General features: G+C 44.5%; 1 protein-coding gene across 3 annotated transcripts; it reads left to right on the top strand.

The window, feature by feature from the left end:
• The first annotated feature begins 147 nt into the window (after nucleotides 1–147).
• Nucleotides 148–13,010, top strand: LOC148644393 (uncharacterized). Of its 3 annotated transcripts, none has more exons than XM_088614495.1 (3): nucleotides 148–482; nucleotides 10,830–11,044; nucleotides 11,673–13,010. In XM_088614495.1, exons 1-3 carry the CDS (start codon nucleotides 363–365, stop codon nucleotides 11,788–11,790), a joined length of 453 nt encoding a protein of 150 aa, XP_088470621.1. In that variant the 5' UTR covers nucleotides 148–362; the 3' UTR covers nucleotides 11,791–13,010. The 3 variants fall into 3 exon arrangements, with proteins under 3 accessions (XP_088470621.1, XP_088470623.1, XP_088470622.1); XM_088614497.1 differs by lacking the exon at nucleotides 148–482 and adding an exon at nucleotides 7,273–7,626; XM_088614496.1 differs by lacking the exon at nucleotides 148–482 and adding an exon at nucleotides 7,276–7,705.
• Nucleotides 13,011–15,974: the final 2,964 nt, after the last annotated feature.

Here is a 15,974-nt window from a genome sequence, read left to right as displayed (position 1 = left end):
AATACTGCTGCTGTCTGTGACTCGGTCGCTTTTCTGTTTTTTTTTTTCGTCAGTCCGGTGCAGCGTGGTGCTCTGCGTGTGCCGCATGAGACTGGCTTAATTGGCACGAAGGACTGCTCTAAAAGCTGGAAAATCTGGCTATAAAAGGCGTTTATCAAGAAAGAAAGTGCACAGGGGATGTGACTGACTAGCGCGTTATGAAAAACCAGTGATAGAACAGGGCGTGTAGTGTGTTAAAACCACCTGTGACATAACTATCAGACTCCAGCGCAGCTGCTGCCGGAGCTAGACCCGTTTCGTCTACCTAGAAATACTGTACAACCTTCGTGTTTAAGACATCGTGCGCGACACATGTTACGACAATGAGACGTGCAACCCCGTCAACCGCCTCTACTTCCTTTGAAACATTGACCGAGTATCTCCGAAGAGGAGCTCCGTGCACAGACAGGTGGAGCGGACGCTCAGGACCCGTCCCACTTATGGTAGTGACGCAGCTTTGAAAATCGGGGGGTTTGCGATGAGATCACGGTGTCAAAATGTTGCTCCGCGAGTTATTCGGAACCAAGGTGGAGAGGAGGTGAAAAGGCACACGGATGATGTAGAAATATGTCCTCGTCTTGCTCTGCATTCATTCTATTTCGAATAAAGTCCTAAACGGAAACATGAATGCATAGTTTATCGGACGTGTATCACGGACTGTGTTTCGGCATGATTTCAGTTCGCGGTTGTGAGGCGTGAAGAGGGAATAGCTGAGGGGACAGAGAGCTTGAGAAAGCCCATGGTTTGTATCCTGCGGCGAAATCAAGGCAACTGTTGCGAAAGCATCTGTAGCGTTTTTCATATTTCAGGTTTAGCGAAACTGGAAAGGGCGAGATGAGATCAAGCAGGTGAGCACAGCATTCACGTGTATCCGACTTGTGTAGAGCGGCCAGAAACAGAGCCAAGAATATCCCGACCTCGAAACTGACATAGGTGACCGAAATTAGACAGCTCTTGTGACATCTGACGGCTTCAGGACTAATATGATATTTTCGTTGGGGCGGACGGGACAGGGGTAGAAAGATTTGTTTGCCTGTTTGCCCCCGCATTTCGTTGCACTGTCCTGTCTCATTCCCGTGCTTTGTTTATAAATTATTCATGGCTAAATTAATAACCGGGAATTTAGCATGAGAACTTTTAGCTTCATTAAATATTCATCGTCCGCCTGGAGCGAAGCCCTTTGTTGGTGAAACTGGAGTCGAGCGCTGCCTTTCGGTTGTTCAGAGCTGGGCTCTCCAACCCCGGACTGGACTACCTGGATCCTGGAGCCGGAGCGCTTTCCGGCACGGCCTCTAGGATTAAAGCACTCTTAATTGAATACATGAGTCGCTTATTTCATGAATGCCTTACAGGTGTTGCCAATTGTTAGAAACTGGTAACATAGAAGACTAGAGCTGGGTTACAGCTCTCAAGTAGCAGGGTTGTAGACCCCTGTCTTGTTAATGGGATCAATCCATGTCTTAATCAGGAAGAATTTGCAGATGTTTGTTGATGTTTTAAAACCCGTACATGGAAAAACCCTGTATCTGCAAGTTGTTTTACGTCTTATAGTGATCATCAGTACCTGAAGGGCTCATGGAAGTTATTAAATGGGCCCAATTAACCCAATAACAAGCAGATTTAGCCTGTTAAGAACTGACGTGAAATAAAAACCTGTAGAGGCTCACTGGGCCAGGACTGGACAGCCCTACTAGTATATTTTTATAAAGGGTAAAAGTCAAAGGGAAGTATAATAAAAGCTTTTGCCTTCAGACCCTAAAGAAAAGTTTGTTTCTGCCAGTCTTGTATATGACCATCCACCCACTGCCTTATCCAATACAGGGTCACAGGGGAGCTAGAGACTATCCCAGCAGGCAAAGGGCACAAAGCAGGATACACGCTGGACTGGACGCCACTCCGTCGAAGGCACACACAGACTCAAACACACACACATTCATGCCAGGGCTCAGTTTTCCAGAAACCAATTAACCTACCAGTACTTCGACTGTAGGAGGAAACTGGGGCACCCAGAGCAAACCCACAAAAATACAGGAAGAACATACAGTACAAACTCCACCAAGATAGCACCCCAGGGCCCCAGGGCTACAAGGCAGCCATGCTAACCACTACAGCACTGTGCTGCTTAGTGTCCTACTTAATTTTCCAAAATAAAAGAAGTCAACAGGCACCCATGACTCATGCCAGATCTGAAACCCTGTCTTAAAATATTGAACGTTGGTGTGCTATTTTGGTTTTTCAAATTTCTGTTACGCATATTATCATTCATGACCCTCAGTTACCTAAAAATACTTCCTGCATGTTAAAATTTCACTTCATTTGCATCAACAGGATTTTGAACACCCCCCCAACCTCTTCTTTCATTTAAGTCTGTGGGAGAGGATTTCCTGAGTTCAGCTTTCCAAACATCAATAACCAGACTTCTCAGAAAACATTTTTGCTTTCAAAAACATTTTGCTTTCGTGAACATACTCTTCCTTGGAGTCTCTGAAGTGGTGTCATGGTGTTGTTTCTTGTCAAAAGTTTGTCAGTGTATTTGGTTTGGGAATTATTTAAAGGTCTTGCTATGAAACATTCAATTAAAGTAGACCTGGTTTAGTTTAATAGTCTGACTGCTTCACACAGTTACTTCTCCTTCATTTCAGATGTTTACGGTTTCTAACAGGCTCAACTGGAAAGTCCCATTAACCTAAACTGCTCATTCCTACACCAGTAATTTGATCACATGCCAGATCTTCTGATCTCAGCTTCCTTTCTGGCTCTGCCTACTGAAAGAGCAGGAGCCCACAGCGACATTCTTGCATCAGTTAATCCATTTCTTCTCTGTTCTTCGTGGATAATATAAATTCCTTTCATTTTTTATAGTGCATCACCTTTCATCCCTAGAGATCACAAAGCAGTTCAAAAATATGCAGGGACTCACTTCAGCCACCAGGTGCAGAATTGGCCTGGATGACACGCAGCGGTTTCCCCAGCAGATGCTTGGCTTGGGTCACAGCTCGTTCATGCACACAGCCAGAGACACTTGCGCACGCGCAGGCCTTGCACATAGCTGTTCTGTGGAGGGGGCCTGGCCTGCAAGCCGATCACAAGATGATCTGAGTGATTTCCTGGCCAAGAGGAAGCTCCTCTTTAAGGCATTTTTATTCATTGCGGCAAAAAGAGAATTGCAAACGAAAAGGAAACTTAAAAACAGAAATGCATGGAATATCCACTCCCCTAACAATCAATATCTCGCATAAGAAAAGCCAGCATCTCAGACGGGGAGCCTGTGTGAAAGAACATGGGAGGTTCTTTAATTTGTACAGAATGTGATCTCATGGGAAAAGCAATACAGAAACCACAATCGACACATCATCCATTTCAGCCAGTGAAACACATGAAGATGTGAAACCACAGGACAGAGGCTGAAAGCTCTTCAGGCTCTTACACAGAGCAGTGGTAATACTGAACAAGAGCTGTGGATGAAGTAAGTGTGTCCAGATGCATTCAATTCTCATGTTCAGATCAGGAAGAATCGGGACGTGTGATGCACTACAGCAGTGAAACCAGAAAAGGCAGTCATGCTGTGTGCAGAAAACTAACATGAATGAAATGACAAGCCACAAATTAACCCCAGACCAAACACCCTCAATCCTAACTGCGCAACTGTAGGAGCTTCCGAACCAAAAGACCAGGCTTCCTAAAGACAACAAAAACAAAATCTTGAGCGAAATATGTTGAGGTAGAAAAGAAAGCACGTTAGTGGGCTTATTTTAAACACCACTTTTTTTTTCTTTTGAAGGTACAAGTAAAATAAATAAATAGAAAATAAATAATACAAATTTGATTTAATTCAATATGAATTAATGTGTTCCAAGAAACCAATGTTCAATTAGATTAAATGATAAATATTTCACTCTTATTAAACCTGGCTGACTAGGAGCACTTAAAACTGCACATTTAACTCCAGTGTTAAATGTGATAGTACCTGTATAATTAGATTTAATTAAGTGTTATTGTACAACTGGATACCAGTTTCAGAAAAACCATTGAATTCCAATATTAAACCAGTTTCAACAACATGGCTGGGTAGTTTGTCCAGGACAGCTGCTACCCCATTAATAACAAAATGCTAAAATTCTTGGTCAGACCTCTTATTTTGACAAGCAGATGAGTATTAAATTAGAGTTATCTAATTTCTTAGACATCTGTGGTGCAATTGTACACAAACAACTGCAGGTCCTACCAATTTAACATTTGAAATCACAGAATTTTCATTGCTTGTGTCTCTACGGGTTTGTCACAATGCTTTTTGTTGGTTGTTTGCCGTTCTCCTTGTGTTCATAATATACAGTACCCTAAATTCACGTGCTAGCACTCTGTCAATTTCCTTAATCCGTGGTATCTCTCTTTGCTAGGCTGTGTGAATCAGAATGTTTTTGCACCATAATAAATATTATTGTTGTAGACACAGTTTTAGCCATAACTGTAATCCTTGCAAGATCAGAATGAAAATCAATTGAAAGGGCGTGAAACACCACAGTGGACTGTTCTCATTCTATCTGTTGTATTCTGGCTGTGTGCAGGTCTTTTATCGGGTCGGGTGGCATTTTCTGATTTGTTTGTCTTCCTGTGCTCATTGTATGGTGTTTAGTTTCGTTTGTGTAATCATCTAATAAGGATTAATGACACTGTACTGACTGCACAATTTGAAAGACATGAAATGAAACTGATATTATTTACCTGACGTGTTGCACAAGCATTTCAGAATGACGATTAAAAAAAAAAGTTTCTTTTAGGAAATGTAGCAGTGCCACCTTGTGGACATGTCGCATTCACTGTATTGAAGCTTCGTCTGGAGAAAGCATGTGGGTATTTCACTTTAACTGCGAAATTATTTTTAAAAACTGTACACAGCTTTGTGACGCTCACGTCGAGGATGACTCAGCTGATGCACTAAAGCAATCCTCACCTAAACATGTCACCTAAACATGGATTTGAGATCCATGCCGTAAATCTCATCATGCCTGAAAGTTTCCTGAAAGAGCAACTGTACGAACAGCCTTAACGCTGCAGTACGGAAGTATTGCTGTACCGGGGGCTCCAGTGTTACCCTGGAGGGCCGCAGTTTCTGCAGGATTTCATACCATCCCAAATCTTGACTAAGTCATTACGTTAAGTATTAGAACAAGAGTGCTTTAACACCTTTCTCCAAGTGCACGGAACCTAAAACCTGCTGGACTGAGGCTCTCCAGAATTAGTGTTATATGGAAAAAAATAACTGCTATTGTAAATACAGCACTCCCCTGTTTTAACTGTACCTGTGCATAATTTCCAGTGTGTCCTTCAATCCTGGATAATCTGGTTGTACTGTACTGGAAAAAAGATCAAAGAAAAGTAACCAGATTGTTCCTTAGCCAGCAGCCATGTCACCCTGCAACTCACAACTGGCAACCCACTGAAGCTAAGCAGGTGTGAGCCTGGTCACTACCTGGATGGGAGACCTCCTGGGAAAAACTAAGGTTGCTGCTGGAAGAGGTGTTAGTGGGGCCAGCAGGGGGCGCTCACCCTGTGGTCCACGTGGGTCCTAATGCCCCAGTATAGTGATGGGGACACTATACTGTAAACAGGTGCCGTCCTTCGGATGAGACGTAAAACCGAGGTCCTGACTCTCTGTGGTCATTAAAAATCCCAGGGCGCTTCTCGAAAAGAGTAGGGGTGTAACCCCGGCGTCCTGGCCAAATTTCCCATTGGCCCTTACCAATCATGGCCTCCTAATAATCCCCCTCTATGAATTGGCTTCATTACTCTCTGCTCTCCTCCCCACTAATAGCTGATGTGTGGTGAGCGTTCTGGCGCACTATGGCTGCCGTTGCATCATCCAGGAGGGGAGACCCCATTACCTGTAAAGCGCTTTGAGTGGAGTGTCCAGAAAAGCGCTATATAAGTGTTATTATTATGTACAATCAGGTTAACACAAGTTAGTTTTGTTCATTTGCCGCCGCAGAAAATAAATTCAGAAGGGTCTGGTTTTTCAAAAATCCTGAAAACTACTGACAAAGTAGTTAATCCAGTGGATAATGTCAGGAAACGTGGTGGAACAAGAGCTCAAGAACACAATTGGAAATTAAAGCACTGTGATGCCTTACAGAGCCGCTCAGCTAGGTTGTTGAAGCAGTTCTCGCTGGGACCTCTCAAAGAACGGTCGGCAAGATAACCAGCAAACCGCACTAACATAGCCTCCTCTCGTAATGAACAAATTCACATCGCGGACGGATTAGGAGTCAACAGTACATCCGGAAAGTCAATCAACGGTCAAAGAAGAAGGACCATAATTTTGTTCGTTTTTCTCAGGGGAAATCTGACAGGCTGTTTTATAGATATTTACGGACATAAACCTCTCGGAATTGCAGCACATGCCAGGAGTTTAGCTGTAGCTTGGATCGTCCACCAGAGGGCGCGGCGACATTACTAACGAACGTACAGCATCGTAAGGGCTGTGCTGGGATAGGGGCGCTCGACCCAAAGGTGATGTTTTCTCAGCGCTATACATACCCTGGAGTGTATTATTCCCTTTGACACACGACATTTTTTTTTATTTTAAAAATAATTTAACAAATTAAACGGGGCACCATCCTTTTGTAACATAAACTAGTTCCTGTCATAAATCACGGCTGCGGAGGTCTGGTGTAGGAACACGCAGGTGCTTCATACTTGTCATTACAAGAATAACAGGGCAGATCCAGTGACAGCCCGCTCAACGGCTCTCTTACCATTGCGTGCGGAGTATTTCCCAGACAGGCATGTGAGGCAAGAACTGACATCCCTTAAGATTCTGAATGAAATTATAGATCTGCTTATCCGTTAAACTACCAAACCAGCAGAATGGGCCGAATGACCCTCATTGACTTAACCCTCTTGTGCCACAAGGCATTTCTTATTAAAATCTTGGTTCACAAACCATGCTAACCTTATGCTCTTTGCCTTTATATACAGTAGCAGTAGTGTCCATCCCAAAGGACAGTAACGCTCTTCACACGCAGAAGGAGATACACTGCACCCCCTCCTCCTCTCCCCTCATTGCAATTATACACTTGAATTTCAGCCGCGCCCGAATTGCGGACAAACAATTCTGAGAAATGCGCGGGTTGCCTTTGCTCCTACCCCAGCTTGCATTACTTGGACCAGGCCACTGGCGACACGTCACACTCCTTTTCCAGGATGAGTAGAGTCCCGAGCTCCTGCCAACCCTGTGACATTAATATTCCCAGGCTGGAGACGTCGGGCAGCTCTCGGTTCCCCCTTTCAAGCCGACAAGTTCTTCATTTCCTCTCATCCCTTGTCCCGGGACCTCCTCTCCCACCCTTTGCTTCTAAATTTACCTCTCTGACAATAGCAAGTTGAATAATTGATCCCCTGATTTGAGCTGGGCTCAGTGTGCGCAGAAACCCGAGGAATCTTGGCACTGGGCAGGGGAAACAGGAGAGGAATGAGCTCACCTCTTCGAGTCAGACTAGTCCCACTTTTTACGGACGGCGGCTCTCATTGGCTGCCTCCTGAAAGAAACACAACCTTCTGGGTATAAAAGAGAAGAAGAGAGGCCAGGGGGTGAGTATAGGAGACTGACACAAGCTCCCCCAGCCAGGACTGCTTTCGGATTAGCAGAAGTATGGCGACTTTTGTTCCAGTGAGTATGACACTCGACAGTTGTTACGACAGGTAGCTGTGGGTAATGGAGAACGTGCCCGTTGCTTTTCTTCTGAGTTGGCCGTTTCAGGAGTGGGGCTGAGGACCAGCAAGTGACGGAGTGATAAGTCGTCTCCTGCAGAATCTTAAGATATCTTAGAAAAATGTGTGATGAAAATTGCAACCTCCAGTAGGTGCATCGTCACTGTGAAATGTGGCCTGTGCTGAAATTGCTGTGCTTAGAAAAGGGGCTACTGGTGCATTAAATCATGATATTTCACTCAGGGGAACATGGTTCACTGTAAAACTAGATTGTAAGTCTAATTCAGAATACAAGGTTGACTGGTATAACAATTTAACATTTTGTAGACATATTTGCTATTATATGTCTCATATTTTTAAGACACATACATTTCTGTGACAGTAGGGCACTTTCTGTGAACATTTCCAGAGGAAATACTTGAACCTTTATCCTGTCTTAAGCTGTGTTTTAGAAATTGTAAGAAACACTTCTTAGGAATGCCTTCAAAAGATACTGAAGTGAGCCAGTTTAGGAAGTGGCATCTTGCACTGCTTTTTAGACCTTGATAAGTGTGTTAACAAAAGGCACTAATCACATTAGTGAATCCTAGAGTGAAAAGTTTCTTCTCTATAGGAACTCAGAGACATGCAGTGCAAATCCACTTAGGACTAACAACAGGACACCTTTGCACCAAGAGTTGTGGGCTGCAAATCAGGCAGGCTGTAAAAGTCTCCTCACTGGGAACTTTGCAGAATGAGCTTGTAGAGGTTCTTTAGCTCAAAAAACGATAAAACTAATTTGGGTGCAACAAAATAAGCAAGAGGGAATCTGTGGCTTCATCTTAGAACAAGGGCTGTGATTGTATCAGAGAAGACATTTTTTCCACTCCACTTGCTTTTTAGCATTGCCCAAAGAATGTAAGAACATAAGAAATGGTACAAACGAGATTTCAATTTGTTGCTAGTGTCTCCTGATTTTTAGGATCTCGTCCTGCCATTTCATGGAGGAATTTCTGTTTAATCATATAACTGAGTGATCACTGCATATTGTTGGAATATAGATGTATAGGGTAACATACATTATTTTATAATTGAGTCTGGATATGAGAATTTTACTGCCAACGTTGCTGTCTGACAATAGATTGTCGGAAGTTACTAATGATAGAATCCAAAATATAGATGCGCAAAGTGAGAGAAAATGGCAGGAAGAAGCACAATTGAAATAATGAACTAGCTGAAAGGCAGTCTTTATGCATTCATTTGTAGCCATTAATAAGTCATTTTCAAGTAGCAACGCAAACATTTCATCTCCAAGTGTGACAGTGTGGCACATCTGCAAACCTCCAGCACTTCTAAGTGCTGCAACAATATGTTAATTATTTAACAGAAGAGATGGGTGTTGGAGTTTTAAAGTTTAACAATCTTTAATTTAGACCCAGAAATAAATAATGATTAAAATTAGTTTGATGCAACATTACTTTGAGTTTTTAAATGGCCTATAACACGAACAAAAACTAACATACCCATGACAGGATGCTGGATGTCTTCTGGAGGAGTTACTGTATGAAAGAGAATTTCCATAATATAAAAAGACAAAATTAACGGTGAGGTTGAGAAAGAGGGTAACAGTAAATCTCTCCTTCCTGCCCCGATGCAGGTTACAGTGCTTTACCTTCGACACAACAAGTAGCTCCATTTTAAAAAGGATATGAAAATGACTAGTGGTGGCTTTAATACTTTAATTATTCAGGAAGGCTTCTTTTACAGCCTTAAGAATTGCTGTGCGTGTGGACTGTGAGCAGGAGTGTTCATGTTTCAAGATATGGTAAAAGTATCTGCATTTATCAAGAATCTTATTGTGTGACACACTGTGACCAGCGCTGCTGTGAGCAATGCTCCAGCTTGGATGTCTCACAGTGCCAGTGACAGCAAGAGCAGGGGAACGGAGAGTGGAATACTCCGCAGTCCCTTCATTTCAGCAATCCCCAGTGATCACCTCACTCCAGGCTGCTTATGTGCCACGATATCAGCATCTTTATCGTATGTAATGAAGGTTCCACATTTTAACCCAGGTGTCCGATTGCATTTTCTCCAACTTCCTCAAGACATGTTTGAGTTTCACAAAGCTGTGTTGGTTTCAGTCTCTAAACTATCCCAGTGTCTGTGCTCCCTGCAATGGTCTGGCATAGTAAGTAGCATTTTGATCATGCTGGGACTTGTGTTTATTGTGTCCCAGCTATTTCATTTACTGAGTAACAGTAAGTGTTTTGCAAAAAAAAATGCCTGTGAATGAAATTCTGTGGCATGGGGCTGCGCTGAGGGGATTGCCGCATGTGATGCCACTTAAAGGGAAGGAAGGAGCATCATCAACTCATGATGTGCAATACAAGAGCCACCATATTTCCCTTCATTGCAGTGGAGGCACTGATTGCAGTAAGCGGCCAAGCTCTGATATTGCAAAACGGCTTCTCTAAAAACAAAACTGAAGTCTAGACTTGCTCTGCAATCTTTAAGGAAGTTCAGTGCTCGTTGGGACTACGGTGTATGTGCCCACTACGTTATAGGTGAAGGGAATTGCTTTTAATAAAGGAGGTTGGAAAAAACCCATTGAATTAAAACAAGAAGAAATTATTTCATGTTTCTGGTGGCAGCCAACACTTGATTTATGATCTCATATATCTGTTGCCTTAACTAAATCAACTGAATTTAAATAACTAAATCAACACATTAAATTAATCGTTCTTATATTTATAATACGAATCCTATGAATCCATACTTCTCGCACCCTGACTCCGTATAATTACAAATATCAGGCAGGTGGTGAGCAGATAAATGAACAGAATTGTAATAAAACACACCAGGCACAGGAGCAGGACTGACAACAGAAAGAGCAGATTCACAGATCGTCATGTTGGGCCTCCCCTAAAGGATCTCTGTCACTTTAAGAGTGTTGGAGGGTCAATACTCACACATGCCCCCGGGGAAGAGGATAATCAATAGTAATAATAAAAGCTTGCTGGGAGCCCTGTCGCCCTCAGGGCTGGCATGAGCCGGCCTTGGAGGGGCTTCTGTTCTGACCAGGTGTCCCCTGTCTCCCACCACAGTGTGCTTCCTGCTACAGCAACGGCAGACCGGTGCCGTTGTTTGGGATGGGAAACGCGGGTGGCTACCTCTCCCTCCTGACCTATCACGGTCCGCTGGCGCCCCGGCGCCGCCTCACCTACCACACCCCCAAGATGACGCTGCGCCAGATCTGCCGACTCATCCGCATCCTGCAGCAGGTCCGCAACAGGGAGGCAGCGCTGGCACGTGCCGCCAGGTGAGTCAGGCCGAGCCGCACAGGAACTCGCACTGCAGGCTCCAGCGAACACAGGGCCCCACACCTCAGCCACAGGTGTCACAGGGCCTCAAGCCTCAGGCCTCACAGAGATCACAGGGCCTCAAGCCTCAGGCCTCACAGAGATCACAGGGCCTCAAACCTCAGGCCTCACAGAGATCACAGGGCCTCAAACCTCAGGCCTCACAGAAATCACAGGGCCTCAAACCTCAGGCCTCACAGAGATCACAGGGCCTCAAACCTCAGGCCTCACAGAGATCACAGGGCCTCAAACCTCAGGCCTCACAGAGATCACAGGGCCTCAAACCTCAGGCCTCACAGAGATCACAGGGCCCCACACTTCAGGTCTCACAGAGATCACAGGGCCCCACACTTCAGGTCTCAGGCGTCACAGGGCCTCACAGGGCCTCACACCGCAGTTGCCAGGTGTCACTGTAGCAGATTCACAGCAGGTGGGCTTAGCCAGCCAACCACAGGAAATCAGACTGAAATGAAGCCGAAGCCAACTCGACACTGCTCCCACGAAACACACGCGGATCTTCGCAACGGTGCCCCCCAGGCACGCGTGCGCACGAGGCCTCACACCGTCTCCTGCCTCTCTGTGTTCCAGGATGCCCGCCCCAGCTCTGCCAGCCGCAGGGCCGCCGGTGGCCAAGGCCCCTGAGAAGCGCTGCCTGCCCGCCTGCCTCCGGCGCCGCCGCAGCGCCAACGTCAAACGTGTGGGCTGATCCCCGCAGCCAGGCCCGAGGACCGGAGGGCCCTGGTGCCAGGGTCCAGGAGCGCCCTCCCCAGCCAGGGAGGGCAGGCGCAGTTTTCCCGAGATGCCGCCCAGCTCTCTCCCCCCTCCTCTTCCACCCTCCTTCTCCTTCTTTCTCCATTTCTACCCTTTGCAGGCGAGGATCCCCCTCAACCGGGACACGGAGACGAACACAATTCACGTGTTTCGCCAGGCAGCCTGGACACGCCTCGTCACCGTTTGTCTGCGTCCGGACTGCAGTCGGTCCCTGTGGCTCCAGCCAGTCACAGAGGGGGATCAGACATGGTTTTAACTTCCTTTCATGGTCATTAAAATGAACAAAAGCTCATCACTGGCCTGATCACAGTCTGCTTTAACGAGAATGCTTTAAAATCAGAAAGTCTGTTTCTTTCTTCAGCAGGTTCCAGTGCTAAGTTACCTAACGAGTTTGAGAGCCCTGTATTGTGGTGTATGAAACTTTTTTATATCCGTTGACTTACTGAATTGTAGGGCAAGGCTGCATGCCTAACAAATGGCTTTTAGGGTCCAGATAAACCTGTCAGTCACATCTCCACACGCCCACGATGAGATGAGCACAGTAGGAGCAGCAGAGAACAATGTAATAGAACTACATTGCTATATTTTTATATTTATAGCATTTATTTTTAAATGCTATATTCTAGTAAAACTCTAAAACGGTGCTGAATGAACAATACAGGCAAATAGGATGCATTTTCTCTCACTTCCCAACTCTGTATATATAGTATGCTGTAGGTAGTTTTTTTTTTCTTGGGAGGGGGATGGAAAAGGAGGGGTGGGAGTTCAGTATCATTCCTTCTCTAGAAGGATGCTGGCTTTTAATTACTGAGATATTTATTTTTTAATGAGAATCCTGATCTGGTGATAAAGACAGTCCTATTCATTATACCTATACCTGAACAGGACACAACTGGTGCCTGCACTGTTCATTCTGATACATGTTACACCAGCATATTGGCCTTTAAAATACAGTGCTGAAAATGTCATTGCAGTTGGCATCTCTACAGTAAGCGGTTACAGCTCTTTTCTACTTGTTTTTACAAAATTAGAGTTAAATTCTAGTAAAAAAAACTGTTTGGTGCTTTCCATTGTTGAAATATCATGTTTGTTCTTCTCAAAGCAAAATGATGTGTTGTAAATCAAATCCCTAAATAAAGCTCAGTGTGTTCTTGATGGTTCCTTGTGGTGTTTATATGTCCCTGTTTGGCCTGGAAACTGGTTATAAACTGTCAGATGTGTCTGACTGCCGACAGTAACTCCTCCTGACAGTCAGCGCCTCTGGACAGCTGCCTGCGGAGCTGAGTTGCACCACGGTCCAGTTACGAGCTGGACAAGGAATGACCCAGCCATTATGTTTTTCTTATCCGCCCCCGGCAAGACCTCAACCAGCGAGAGCAGCCATGGGCAAAGTTGCAGCCTTCTTTCTCCCAACAAGAGAGGCTGCTGTCCACTGTCCTCAACACCCAGACCACAAACCCAGCCACTAACAGCCATCAGTCAGATTACCTGAGCCTTGACAGGCCTGTGGCACATACAGTACAGCTGGGACACACGGATATCTCTGCAACCTGTCTGTCTCTTCAATCGATGTGGCCCAAGCATACGCCAAACCCACTTTATCAAAAAAGGCCAGCTCTCTTCGTACCTGGTCTTCGAATGCTCAGAAGGACACGTGGGATTAATCTAGGTCTCCTTAGAAAACACACTCTGCCTTTACAAATCACAGCTATAGCTCTGCAAACAAAAGGCAACAGGCACCTTTTCTTAACTACACTGAACAGGTACCAGCAAGCGGATTAGTGAGAACGTGGTAAAAAATTCATTGGGAGCTCTTGTTAAGGCTGTGACACCCAGTAGAAGTCAGGTTCTTGGATAGGAAGGCCAGGATATGGTTTCAGAGTTAAAGGAAGTCAATACACCTGTCTGCCTATTGATTTACAAGCCTGCAGCCAGCTGGTAAACAAACTATAAGTGTCTGCAACGTTAAAGAACAAGGATAGGGAACAGCCAAAGGGATCAACAGAAACTGTATAAATACACACAACATAGACATATAGCTCAGTGCTCTCATTCCCTCTGAATTTCTCAAAGAGCAAGTGCTTTTGAAAACTTCGGTTTTCATTATATGATGGTAAGGCATGTCTTTTCTTTGTTTTTAATGCTGCTCATCTCACGCAAACAAAATCAGACAAATTTCTGGACGTACAAGAGCCCTTTTACTTGCTCTATGAATCAGTCAATGGCATGTCAGGTAGGACTGGGACTAAACAAACAACATTGATCAAGTGAGTGAATGAAGAACAAATACAAGCAGTAACAATCACAGGGGCTGTGACAGTTAATTGACACCCAGGACAACTCCAGGTTTCATGTGACCAATATTGGCAAATGCAAAATGTTAGTGTCTCACTGGAGACCTTGGCAAAGAGACATTAAAGAAACATTTTACCCCACAATCACCTTTCTTACATAACATTGATGCAACTCGGGTCAAAAGTGAAAGGTGTTGGCTTACCTGACAGCTGTCATTTTAACTCCGGTGTTCGAAGGCTAGGATGATGAACAAGAGTGATGTGAATATAAGGTAGACAGCAGCTTTATTTTATGTAGAGTTAGTGGTAATAAAATTGCAGTTTTACAATAGTCCATTGTTGCTTTATGAGCTTTTATCTCATTTTATAAACGGGCAAGTTAAATTTGTCCAGTCAAAATATCTTTAAGATTACAAACGAAACAAGTATGTTAGTTTCAAAGCAGTAAAAAACAAAATATGGCATATTTTATCAAGAGTCAAGTTTAAGACAAGTTTTTCACATCCATGGGCTTGCATTTCTGGTCTGAATATAGCCAAGACAGATTGTACCACTTCATAACAGTTTAGAAGGACTGAACTGTCCACGAAGAAGGCGTGAAGAATGATAAGAACAGCCATCATGCAAAAGCAACAAAAAAAAGCTGTCAGCCTCCCGCATCCAAAGGACTACATTTCCCTTCCTGTGATCTTCCATCTTAATAGGGGAGGATTATGGGACTTGCAGTTTCATTTTTCAGACATTAGTTCTATGAATTCTTACACATACGCTGCATTACAGCAAAGATTGAGACATATATATATATAATTGATTTCTCATAGTCCAGTGTGATGAGGTTCACTGCAGCGTTATGGAAAACGTGAAAAAGTTCAGTTTTATTGCCATCGTGCAAGCACATATCTGGTATTAGATTTGTGTGCAGTCTGCAGGGTTCATGGGTCTGTGGGCCTCAGAGGATCTCAGTCCAAATTCACCCTTATTTTGAAAGGCAAAGGTGTGTAACGTGCCTTGAGTGCACATGACAATGCCAGGGGTTTAGGGTGACTTGTGATGGAAAGTGAACTGGTGGCTTTTGTTGAGAGGAAAACATCTAATGAGCATCCTGAGGAGAGATTGCACAGGGCACAGATAACCTTCGGCATTGTTGAAAGGGAACTCACTGACACTCTAGAGGGATAAATTAGGCTCCCTATCAAATAGCACCTACTGTAGATCCCTAGATAGCACAGTCCCATTCAACAGCATCCTCTGAAGGGCAACACAAGCACTGGTCCGATGGTTGCTGCTGATGGACTGAATGGTTTGACTTTGAATGTAAACATACCTACAAACAGCAGGTTATTCTAAATCATTAAACCTCTCAGTAGTGAAGCCTCCTGATAAAAATGATCATGTGTTTTGTACTTCCACATTGGGGGCAGCATTTTGCAGAGGGGGTGCTTTAAGACTCATGACTGGGAGCCGGGGGGGGTTAAAGTCGCAGCAGGACACACTGCTGTTGTACCTCGACAGCGGTACTTTACTCCAGCTGGCCCAGTTACCTGGAATCCCAGGTGCAGTGGGCTAGTGGCTTGACCGTGTCACTTCCTGAACACAGAGTTCTACTGGAAACAAGAAAGCTTGGGATGAAGCCGTGACTCGATTACACCAAAGCACATACTGTACCCTCTCGATAACACTGGCAGAAAGGCTTTGTAATTAATAGCTGGTGGTTTCTTCATTATTGTTACAATGGCAACCACACACACCATATAGAGTGCTCACAGTTGTAAGGTACGATACCATGCCTCAGTTTCAGTGTCCACCAAAGAGGTTTTTAGCAGTA

This window comes from Lepisosteus platostomus, chromosome 20 (genome assembly GCF_059453375.1).
Source record: "Lepisosteus platostomus isolate fLepPlt1 chromosome 20, fLepPlt1.hap1, whole genome shotgun sequence".
Taxonomy (NCBI): Eukaryota; Metazoa; Chordata; class Actinopteri; order Semionotiformes; family Lepisosteidae; genus Lepisosteus; species Lepisosteus platostomus.
This window is presented reverse-complemented; position numbering and strand designations above follow the sequence as displayed.